We start from the raw sequence: 12,127 nt of genomic DNA, 5'->3' as shown, positions 1-12,127 counted from the left end.
AATTTGTACACTTTGCCTAAAATCCATAAGAATCCAACCAAGGAGTGGTTTATCTCGAATAAAATCCCTAAAGGCCGCCCGATTATATCTGACTGTGGTAGTGAGTCATATGCAGTGTCAGAATACATTGATCATTTCTTACTACCTCTAGCATGCCAACATCGCGCCTACCTTAAAGACACAACCGATTTTGTCAATAAAATAAAAAATCTTCGAGTTCCCTCTAATGCTATTTTAATTTCTATCGACGTTTCTTCTGTGTATACCAATATCGATAACACTACTGGTTTAACGGCAGTTCGTAAAGCTTTTAATAGAAACCCAGATCCAAACAGACCCGACGATGCAATTCTACAGCTTTTAGAGATTTGTCTTAGTCGAAACGATTTCACATTTAATGGTAAAACATATTTACAAACTTCAGGGACAGCAATGGGCAAACGATTCGCCCCTTCGTACGCAAACCTTTTCATGGCAGAGTGGGAACGTGAGGTGTTGCCCCTCTGTCCATTTGACCCACTTTTTTACGGACGCTTTTTGGATGACATTTTTATGGTTTGGACTTATTCTATCGAACAGTTTTGGGAATTCTTTGAAATTCTCAACAACCACCATTCTTCTATCAAACTAACCGCAAACGTGAGTGACAAAAGCATAGACTTTCTCGATACCACAGTCTTTAAGGGAGATTCCATAGCAGAAACAAATAAACTGGATATTAAAGTGTATTTCAAAGAAACTGATACTCATCAACTCTTGCACAAGAGCTCCTTTCATCCAAAACATACCTTTTCTGGTATAATTAAGTCACAAGTTTTACGATTTCATCGAATTTGTACAAGATCTTCTGATTTCAACCAAGCCTGTACGATTGTTTTCTGAAAACTGAAAGAGCGTGGGTACTCTAAACGATTTTTACGAAACATAAAAAATTCCACCTTAGCACAGATAGCAGCTAAAAACAGACTTTATGCCGAAGTACCTCCAGGTTTAAGAAGCGTTCCATGTTTGTCCAGTAGATGCAAAACATGTCCCTTTATATCAGAAACTCATTATTTTGTAAGCAACTCTACGAATAAAAGGTACCCGATCCAGGAACATCTAACATGTGAACATTCGAATGTAATATATTTAATTTCATGCAAGAAATGCCCCAAACAATTTGTAGGAGAAACTAAGAATAATTTACGAACGCGCTTTAATGCTCAGGTCAGACATCAAATTAAAGAAAAACAAGCCTGTTACTAATCATTTCAACCTCGACGACCATTCAATAGACGATCTCGCCCTAATCCCAATTGAGCGTATAGAAATTGACTTGCCCGAAGATGAAACTACCAAATTCCGTCAATCTAGGGAAGCCCATTGGATTGAGACATTGAATACAGCAAGACCTATAGGACTAAATATTCATCATAATGTAGGCATAGCACCCTTTGTTGTCCCGTTTAATACAACCAGCAATCGAGCAAGCAAGATAGTTCATGCCCACTATAAGAGCCTTCAAGAGAAATTCCCCCATGTCTATAAGCAGAAAATGATAGTTGCATATTCAAAAAATAAGAACTTAAATGATAATATTGTTCATAGTAAACTAAAAACAATCAGCACATAACAGATACTATACTTCTCGCCCATCGGGCGAGTTATTTTTTCTAATTTCCGATCAGAATAAGAACAGAAGAAAACCCAATATCAAGACCCTTAATCCTAATTTCTAAATAAAGTGTCTGCTCCACCCTAGGCCTGTACATTTGAGAGAATCAAACCCTCCCTTCCCCGAAATCAAAACCATTAGCTTACTACCAGGAAGCTACGAATACGTGGCCATCAACGAATACTTATCAGAATACGGAGGAAGTGTAAATGGTAAAAACAATATTGAATTCGAAGGTAATTTGAATCTGAACAAAATATAATTGATATTGAGAAATAATAGTCAAGTTTATTTCAATGTGGAAAATCCATTAGATACTTTACTAGGGTTTGATGAACAAATATATACGGAATCAACATTAGCACCACACAAGGCTAATATCGAGAATGATATCGATGTCATTAACATCCACTGTAATTTGATAAACGGTGGATTTTTCAATAAATACAAACGTCAGATTATTTACAGCATTCCAACATTCACTGTACCGATTGGATATAGAATTATATAGAAACCATTTAAAACAACATATAATTCGTTTATGATAAAAGTATAAATCTGGAAATCAAAGTAGTAAAAATAGGTTTATTGATTTTGGTAACGAGGAAATTGTAATTAAACTTCATTTAAAAAAAAAAGGTAAGTTTTTTAAAAAATAAAATAAACTTATTGATCATAGGTAAGGTGACCAAAATCATCCAATTCATAGTTTTCATCCAAAGTCAGTTCATCTTAATCACCATAAGGGTACATGATTCCTTTGCTGTTCTTAACGAGATTCAAAATAACTTATAAAAACTTTATTTTGTTTATCATCATCCATTGGTGAAACTTTTCCCCCACGGTTTCTTAGATTCATTTGGGACATCATGTCCACTAGCTAACTGAACGTAATCGTATAACCCTTAAATGTTTTCTTTTAAAATACCATCGGGAGAATGATATTGTATTTGACATTTGGTGCTAAATATACACCGAATACCTATTACATGAATAAAATTATTCACTATTTTCTTACTGTGTGATAATACGAATGTTCCCAAATGACTAGGTGTTAGTCGTGTAGATTTACTGTTGGTTGAGTTTATTTCTTATTCTTCATCTTCTACCTCAACAATATATTGAGTTTCATTTATTTTAGGATAGCTTTTGATATGTGAATCAAATTGGATTTTTAAGTTGCTTCATTCCATAGATGTCTTGTTATGAATATATCTTTCTGAATTGATTTACCATACAAAGAATTACCTAATAATTTCATGCAATTACTAGCCACAATATTACCTTCTCTTTTATTTCTATTTCTTTGATCTCTCAAAATGAAAATGTAATCGTAATGTAATATGGTGGAGTTTTAAAATTTTCTTCATACACTAATCCATCTAATATTCTAATAATTCGCCCACCAGCTTAAACGAACGCCCTGCATTGTTTTCTAACTGTTTATTTTTTTTTTCTTCATCCCGGGAGCTTAGTTCTCGGAAACGGCAAAGGGTATGGCAAAACGGATTTCACCATGTTTTCTAACCTGTGGAGAATTGTGGAATGAATGTAAAACGAAAATTTTCTGAGCAACATGAAGCGACGTTAGCAACAAACGGAAAATGGCCTCTAGAGGGCATGTTTATAAACCGATTTTAATCGGGTTTCTTTCATTGGATTTCTTGTAACAAAGGGCAAATGATAGCAGTTAAAAATTTTCGATGTTCGAAAATTCATTGCATACTTTTTTTAGCCGGAATTAATCGAAAAATACTGTTTCGGCTGTTATTTGGCGGATTGACTTGAAACTTACATGGTGTAGACCGCCAGCAAAGTGGAATAAAAGCACACATTCAAAAATTTTTCATCACTTCCTGTTTCAGCACGGATTTCAGGGGTTTCCTAGGTCTATTTTTGATTATGACGTCACAGTCGCGGGATACCTCTCAGCCAACCAGCGTCTGGTACCTGTAATACCGCACTTACTACTAAAACAGCGTTGTCCCTGGGTCGTTGTCGGGCGGTAAATGAGGAGTCCACGAGAGGACCAAGCAGTCGTTTTCCCCATACACTGAACCAAATGCAACCAAAGCGTGTGGCGTGGGGGCATGAAAGCGGTGACAAGGGTAATACAAGCAGTAATGACCACATACGAAACTGTTTAATCCTTGATGCCATCTGGGCTGGGGAATGACGTTTTTATCTCGTACAAAACGTTGAGTACCGTATATTTCAGGAGGGCAACCATACGAGTCGAAAAACGAAACCTCTCCGGGGCGTTCACAGACAAACACCGTCCAGTGCCTTCCCGGTTTCCGATCATCGTCTGTATTGACGACGTAAGCTATTGGGTACTGGCGAGGTCGAACATTTTCCAGATGGTTACTCGCCAAGACTCCACCAAACACAGACAAGGGTAAATGCCGTTCGAGGAGTTCCTTCAATTATTGATTCGTGGCTCACTAATGCATGGTGACTTGGCGATTTTGGTCAATTTCCAAGACATTGTCGTATTCGGCAAACAGGAGCAGACTTAGATGATCGGTGGGGGCAGTGTTAAATTTAAGTTCCAGCGACAAATTACCAGTGGTATTGGGATGAAAGTACGTGCCGTCGGCTCCGTGATCGTTGGTCAAATCAAAACAATACAGCGTGTATCCCTTGATATAGTTGTTGAACGGCAAATCTAAATCTTCTTTGGTGTTAAGAATGCTGACGCGTTTCATCAAATCCAAATAAGGCGAAATAGCCTGCTTGTTGCCGAAGTCCATTTCATATTCATCGACTACATCTCCGTTTTTGACTAATTTGAGACCTTCCAAACCGTAGAGCCCAAATTTAACCGGGTTCCTAGTAGTGGTACCGCTATAGGCCTGATTGCCCACTAATCCCACGACGAGACGTTTGGGTTGAATTTCGTTGATAATCAAGTTATCCAAAACGTGAATTCTTCGGAGGTTCGGGATTACCACGTCTCTCACGACGACTCGATTCCAAGGGTATTTGACCGGAGACGATTGGAGTTGTTCGGCAAAACGCGTGTAGGTGCTGGGCGACAGGGTCACAAAGGAAACTTCCAAGTAAGCTTTGAAAAATTCTATTTTGTTATTGTCGTTATCGGACATGAGAAAAAACTCTGGATATTGCTTTTCCAAACTGATTCTCATATCAACACCGTCGATCAAATATCTATTTTGTAGACACATGTCGACGTGGAGGCGGGATTGCAATTCGAACACTTGACTCTGGGAAATGATGACGTGTCTCTGTTCCAAGCCTTGGTTCGCAGGGTGTACAACGTTGTTGGCTACTGTCTTATCCTTAGCTTGAGTGCTGTCGAACTGATCCGCTGTGTCTTTCTCCCACAAGACTTGTTTGGCCAAATGGTCCGTTTTAGCCCCTTTTCCAAAACTTCTCAACGTAGGCTCGGTATGGGTAATTAGGCAGTGAAGAGGTGACCAGGGTTTTAGCATCTCTTCCAAACCTCAGCTTCGTCAGGGCCGTTTGAGTATAGGGAACGCTAAACAATTGTTGAAGTTCATCTCGAGCACAGGGGCAGGAATCATGTCGCATGATTTGCGAAGCCATGATCAAAGACATCTGGACGACGTTTGGCAGGAGTCGAGGCGATAAACGATCCTTTTCGCTTCTTCTTCTTTGACGTCCTGTAGGACACTGATCCCATGGACGACGATATGGATCATTTTACACAACGTTGTTTAAGGCGTCGGAAAGGGTGTTTTTCATGGCTGGTTTGAAGGTATTCGAAGCCATTTCTTTCCAGTTTTATCGTCCCGAAATGACATTCATTAAAGCTACACCCACGCGAGGCAAGAGTTCCGCTGCATTCTATTTTAGGGCGTCTTTCCCCGCCGACAACAAGGTCTTTCCTAAAGACGCGACGTTGCATTTGACTGCTGAGAGCAATCCGGAAAGCGGCCCGGCTCCCCTCTGTCTCAAAACACCTCCTTTGTAAAACGTAATGGAGCGAATCATTGTAGACGTCGAAAATGAAGTTTGTCGACGACTTTGCCTTGTATGAATGGTATGGCTTCACCCATACCGTTCCTTATATAGATGCTGACAGCAGTCATTCGATCGTACTTGAGAGGAATGTAGTAAATCTTGGATGAACGATGATAACCATGGCCGCTTTGCAAAGCAAAGGGCAAGGGTACTGGTGATGGCGAAACCTTGGAATATTTAACTATTCAAAGACTCTCAGAACATTTTGAGGGTAAATGTCAAAAATATTCGTTGAATCTTCTCAGACTGACATGAACACAACAAATGAGCATAATAGGAATATGCCTTCTTGTAGTGGTTTTTCTACTAATAAACCTGTCGGCACAAATATTTTGTCAGTTACACCATCAGCATCTGTTGCACGACCTCAAGCTTTCCCTGCCTCCATTTCCCTTGCAAGCTTGCTGAATATTGGGAAATTAATACCCCCAGCACCTATAGAAAAGGAGAGTTTAATTCTCTCCTTAGAGGAATTTCTAATTGACGGGCAGCAATGGTCGGATGCCAAGACTGTAAAATTAAATTTTTGGAAAAAACCTTTTGCTGAAGGGGGGTTTCGACAAGCATTCAAAGCAGAATGCACTGAAGGTTTAGACACTCGCAGTATGTATGTAGTAAAGAAATACAAAAGTGATCAAGTAGACAGCATTGTCAACCTTTTTGGTTCAATCGAGGCCCATAATCGAAAATCTGTCCAAATGAACTGCTTGGCCCAACACTTGGCATCCTGTCTGGCATTTGACTTTCCTAAAGAATATGGGCCACACTTCATATATAATACTGCCTTTTTTGAATAATCAGGGGACACATGCTTTACAGTTGAAAGTTATATTTCTGGTACTTTCGTGAAATATATAAACAACACTGGATCTATTGTTGTGCAGGATCAAAGTGATCAAGCCTTGAAAGCTGAGTCATTGGCACATTATTCATATACTAAAACAAACAAACAATTAATTATTCTTGATATTCAAGGAGCTGGTTATCAACTCTATGATCCTGAAATTGCATCTACAAAGTTGTCTGATGATGACGGCATTTACTTTGTCTTGGAAATCTCTCAGAAACTGCCATCAACAATTTCTTTGAACGTCATATGTATAATGAGTATTGCAACATGATGAAAATATCAGAAGCTTCATGCACTCAATAGTTCTGAAATATATGAAATGAACTTCTGTTATTGGAAATTTACAGGTATAGTTTCTCAGTTACCTGTGTTCCAATTTTTAGCAGTTATGGCTTATATTTACTTCAAAGAGACCCATATATTCTAATCGTTTAATTTTTAATATATTATATTATACCAATATAACAGATATTGCATTCACACAGTATTATTAAATGGTTATTATTGTAGACTACCGTATATGGTTTAATACAACAGGTATTTCATTCATACATTGTAACTTTCAAATAGTTTCAATCCAACAGGTATTTCATTCACACAGTATTACTTTCAAATAGTCTCAATCCAAATAGGTATTTCATTCACACAGGTATTTCATTCAAATGGTAATTATTGGTGTAGTATTGAAAGAAAATTTATTATTAACGTTTAAATATACCATTACAAACTTGGTTTTTTACAAGTTGCCATAAGCATAAGTAATGTTTGGATATTATTATTTACGAAAACTAATTATAACTAATTAATTTCTTGTTTCATCAAAAAGTAATAAGGAACAGCTAACCTATTGCCGATAATTGTGTTTGTTGGTGTTTTTACTGTTAAATCGACTAGTGAAATTGAATGAAATGGACTCAGAAGAGTATAGTGGAATGGTTCATTTTTGCTTTAACAATCTACTGTGACAAGATATTATTTAGTTAGTCCGTCGGATTGTTGTTTTTAGTTAAATTAATCCTAAAGGTTCTAGGACTCATTAGCATGGTAGGATGTTGTTTTTTTTAACACGTATGTGAAATCTTTGGATGTTACTCATCTCTGTGGACAGATAGATCAAGTATTTCTACGAAAAAGAGATATGAAGAATTATGACTACTGGAGAGTAGAATTGGACTCACATTTACTGAATTATAAGTCTTGTATGCACAGATATATAGATATCAGTGAATAAAAAAGATACCTGTTGCCTGTGACAGGAAATTTTTTTTCTCAGAATTTTGACCTCTGTTCACACTATGTTGTATCATGGAACATGGTTTAGTTCCAGCAACAGATTCAAGAAGTCACAGATACAGACCAAGATGATCTTTTCATATTCTCAAAATTGATTCACATGAGGTTGTCAGGAAAATTTTCGTCAGTCTGTAAACACTTTCTTGTGAATGCATTAGAGCCTATATTTTTTATCCAATGAAATTAATCTTGACAAATGGATTAATTGGAAAGTCTCTTCTTGCAACACTATACGACAATTCTAAAGGTGACAAGTGAAAATTTGATCGTTAAAACCTATTGTAAATGCAACTTTGTGCGTATAACTCATGGCAACTGCTTGTTATGCCCTTACAATCTTGTCATTGATTCTTCATATAATATATGCAAAGTTTGTTTGTAAATAAGTAATACAAAAAAGTTTTTTTATTTCTTTACAACACGTTTATTTCATGTGGGCAATAAAAATTATGCCAGAAATTGTAGCATACATCAGGATCACAAGCACAAGCAATTGTGTGAACAGGCAGGGGACAGATAAGGACAACAGCAATTTATGACTTCATGTTCGAAACACAGTGATCGTATCAAAAAACATTTTTGTATACGATTCACAATTGTTATGCTATCACGAGCACTTAAGATTCACATTTGGAACAAAAAAAGGATGTTTAATGACAGTTTAGACTGGATATGACAATAGTTGAGTAAGCAGTCTCAATTATAGTGTCAAATTTCAAGCTTGTCACATTTTTAGATAGTGTCAAATTTTGATTTCAAATACAAGTAAGCTATATCTGCTTCATCTGGTTTAATATCCGCAATTCTGATGTAATTCTCACAATTCATATAAAATTATGTATCAATAAAATCATTCACTTCCATAACTCCTGATAAATCACAAACATCAGCCAACTGTTCTTCCACAGGGTTTGCCACCATACTTTTCCGGGAAGTGATATATGTGTTCAGGTACTCCTGCTGGAAGACATTTATCTTTTTGTATTCCTCCACGGTGGGTATTCCACACATTTTTTCTGAAGATATCCAATTCTTTTTGCATGATTGGTACATATACAAAAGCCAATATATTCCTGGAAAATAAAACATGGATAATGGGTAATTGTCTACTCAAATCCAGATGATTTGTTAAAATCATGAGTAGTAGGGCATTTCTAAAATCATATGTTGCAAGTCCAAAAACGTACCCAAGTTCAAAGGTAAGTATCTCAGATATACTTCATGGTGTCCTCTTCAAACCCTGAAAATATGAGCATCATCTAATAATTGTACAAGTACTGCACCGAACAAAATAGCATGTCAAAAAGTTCAATATCAGAGCAAGTTACCTATTTGAACCTGTGTTCCATGTGCTTTCACCACTTTGACCACCAATATCAAACATTTGTCCATCCTGAGATGCTTGCATCTCATCTAAAGGTACCATCTCCAAAGAAGCGACCATCTTGCCTTTCAGTTCCTGTTCAATCAGCGTGTCCCGGTAATGGACATCCATATGGACCCGAGTCATTAATTACGCAAGCTGGACAAACAGGCTGAACAAGAAGTGAATTGAAGTACCTTGGGAGATGGTACCTTTAGATCAGCATCATAGGAAGGAAAAATAGGATTTTCTCTGATACTGTTTTTCTTGACTTTTTATTTTGTTTGAGGCAATATTTGTACAATTTTTAATAGACGACCGGCATATTTCAGGGCATGGCAAGGACATCTTGAAGTATATCTGTGAGAATTTTTAAAGAATTTTTAAATTCTGCTGATAGCATTGAATATTTCAATCTAATTTTTGATTTTATATTAGTTTTTAATTTGTGCATCAAAGACAATTTTGCTAAATAGATTTGGTAGTTTTTGGCCAAGAAAAAATATACATGATATTTTAGTTTATCAAGCATGAATTTATGTAAATTCGAGTAAACAAGAGAAAACTGTTTAGATTCAGGATCAAGCTGCATAATATAGATGAATTTTTCAAGATATTAGTGTGGTTTTTCAGCTGATATATCTATTTTTGGTGAAAAATTGAACTTACTATGTTCACCCTCTTCTTTTTATGTAAGTAAAGTGGTTGTAAGTCTCTCCTTTTAAGAGATTTTGATCTCGAAAAACCTAGTAAGTTGATTTCTATGTTTTACCAGATTTATATACGATCTTTATGATTTTTATACTTACTATGTCTTTCGAGATCAAAACCTCTTAAAAGGGGAGACTTAAAACCACTTTACCTAAATAAATAGAAGTGGGTAAACAATTTTACCAAAAAGTTTTTCACCAAAAGTGGACTTACTAAATTTTTCCAGATTACAGGAAATATGCTAACATTGCAGCAATCATTCAATTTCAGAATTTCATTAAAATATATTCTCTTGCATGTTCACAAGCACAGCAGGCAGACAAAATATCAGATCTAACTAGAATTTCCAAAAAAGAACTGCATTTGCAATCAAATCGATGATGCTGGTTTAAAGTTCAAGAACAAAAAAGTATTTGAGTACCGTTCTATTTTATTTTCCGTTGAAGGTCCATATATAACACTGTCCACTGCTGCTCCCTCTTCATTAGACTTATTCTATCGAACAGTTTTGGGAATTCTTTGAAATTCTCAACAACCACCATCCTTCTATCAAACTAACCGCAAACGTGAGTGACAAAAGCATAGACTTTTTCGATACTACAGTCTTTAAGGGAGATTCTATAGCAGAAACAAATAAACTGGATATTAAAGTGTATTTCAAAGAAACTGATACTCATCAACTCTTGCACAAGAGCTCCTTTCACCCAAATCATACCTTTTCTGGTATAATTAAGACACAAGTTTTACGATTTCATCGAATTTGTACAAGATCTTCTGATTTCAACCAAGCCTGTACGATTGTTTTCTCAAAACTGAAAGAGCGTGGGTACTCTAAACGATTTTTACGAAACATAAAAAATTCCACATTAGCAGAGATAGCAGCTAAAAACAGACTTTATGCCGAAGTACCTCCAGGTTTAAGAAGTGCTCCATGTTTGTCCAGTGGATGCAAAACATGTCCCTTTATATCAGAAACTCATTATTTTGCAAGCAACTCTACGAATAAAAGGTACCCGATCCAGAAACATCTAACATGTGAACATTCGAATGTAATATATTTAATTTCATGCAAGAAATGCCCCAAACAATATGTAGGATAAACTAAGAATAATTTACGAACTCGCTTTAATGCTCATAGGTCAGACATCAAATTAAAGAAAGACAAGCCTGTTTCTAATCATTTCAACCTCGACGACCATTCAATAGACGATCTCACATTAATCCCAATTGAGCGTATAGAAATTGACTTGCCCGAAGATGAAACTACCAAATACCGTCAATCTAGGGAGGCCCATTGGATTTAGACATTGAATACAGCAAGACCTATAGGACTAAATATTCATCATAATGTAGGCATAGCACCCTTTGTTGTCCCGTTTAATACAACCAGCAATCGAGCAAGCAAGATAGTTCATGCCCACTATAAGAGCCTGCAAGAGAAATTCCCCCATGTCTATAAGCAGAAAATGATAGTTGCATATTCAAAAAATAAGAACTTAAATGATGATATTGTTCATAGTAAACTAAAAACAATCAGTACATAACAGATACTATACTTCTCGCCCATCCGCCGAGTTATTTTTTCTAATTTCCGATCAGAATAAGAACAGAAGAAAACCCAATATCAAGACCCTTGATCCTAATTTCTAAATAAAGTGTCTGATCCACCCTAGGCCTGTACATTTGGGAGAATCAAACCCTCCCTTCCCCGCAATCTGTAAGGTAATCCTAAAAATAAAATAAAATCAATATCTGATCAAAATTATTTCCAAATCAGATGAAAGCTGTAGTCTCTATCACGTTCACAAGCCAATTACAGACAGACAGACAGGGGTGGCGACAATATACGATCACATTTTAATGTGGGCGTATAAAAATTGTATAAAAATATGTCGTTAAACACCATTTCATTTCGATTACTAACCCACATCAGCTCACCAACCCTGCCCCCTTCTAATCACGGGCCCCAAGGCCAGAGCCCTGTCAGCTCTACCCTTGTGGGTGCCATGAGTACAGCAAACAAACACAGCTCATCGTTTCCTTACCGAGTTGGCAAGTTGCCAATGTACCAACATGGCTGCCATGCAAACACCCTATACAGTTTTTTTTTCTTCTCTTCATTTTACATTTTTTGTTGATTATCAAATACATATTATAAAATGTGGGTTTTCTTTCACCTTGTGTAAGTCTATAATATAATCATGTTAACTATAATTTTTTTCAAAAATTGGAAATCCAAGAAGCT

The 12,127-nt window shown here is 36.5% G+C and overlaps 2 protein-coding genes across 2 annotated transcripts in view; both read right to left on the bottom strand.

Annotated features, from left to right (window-relative positions):
• Positions 1-8,694: 8,694 nt before the first annotated feature.
• Positions 8,695-9,303, bottom strand: LOTGIDRAFT_161986 (hypothetical protein; the record flags this gene model as incomplete). Its single annotated transcript, XM_009057923.1, has 2 exons — positions 8,695-8,881; positions 9,137-9,303. The coding sequence occupies 2 exons, from the start codon at positions 9,301-9,303 to the stop codon at positions 8,695-8,697; spliced, it is 354 nt and encodes a 117-aa protein (XP_009056171.1).
• A 2,752-nt stretch (positions 9,304-12,055) lies between these two features.
• LOTGIDRAFT_161985 (hypothetical protein) overlaps positions 12,056-12,127 on the bottom strand; it is a gene marked incomplete at both ends in the record, with an annotated part of 788 nt that continues 716 nt past the window's right edge. The window contains one exon of the mRNA XM_009057922.1: positions 12,056-12,070. Within this exon, the coding sequence (XP_009056170.1) occupies positions 12,056-12,070 (15 nt within the window). The remainder of the gene's footprint in view (positions 12,071-12,127) is intronic.

This window comes from Lottia gigantea (genome assembly GCF_000327385.1).
Source record: "Lottia gigantea unplaced genomic scaffold LOTGIsca_32, whole genome shotgun sequence".
Taxonomy (NCBI): domain Eukaryota; kingdom Metazoa; phylum Mollusca; class Gastropoda; family Lottiidae; genus Lottia; species Lottia gigantea.
This window is presented reverse-complemented; position numbering and strand designations above follow the sequence as displayed.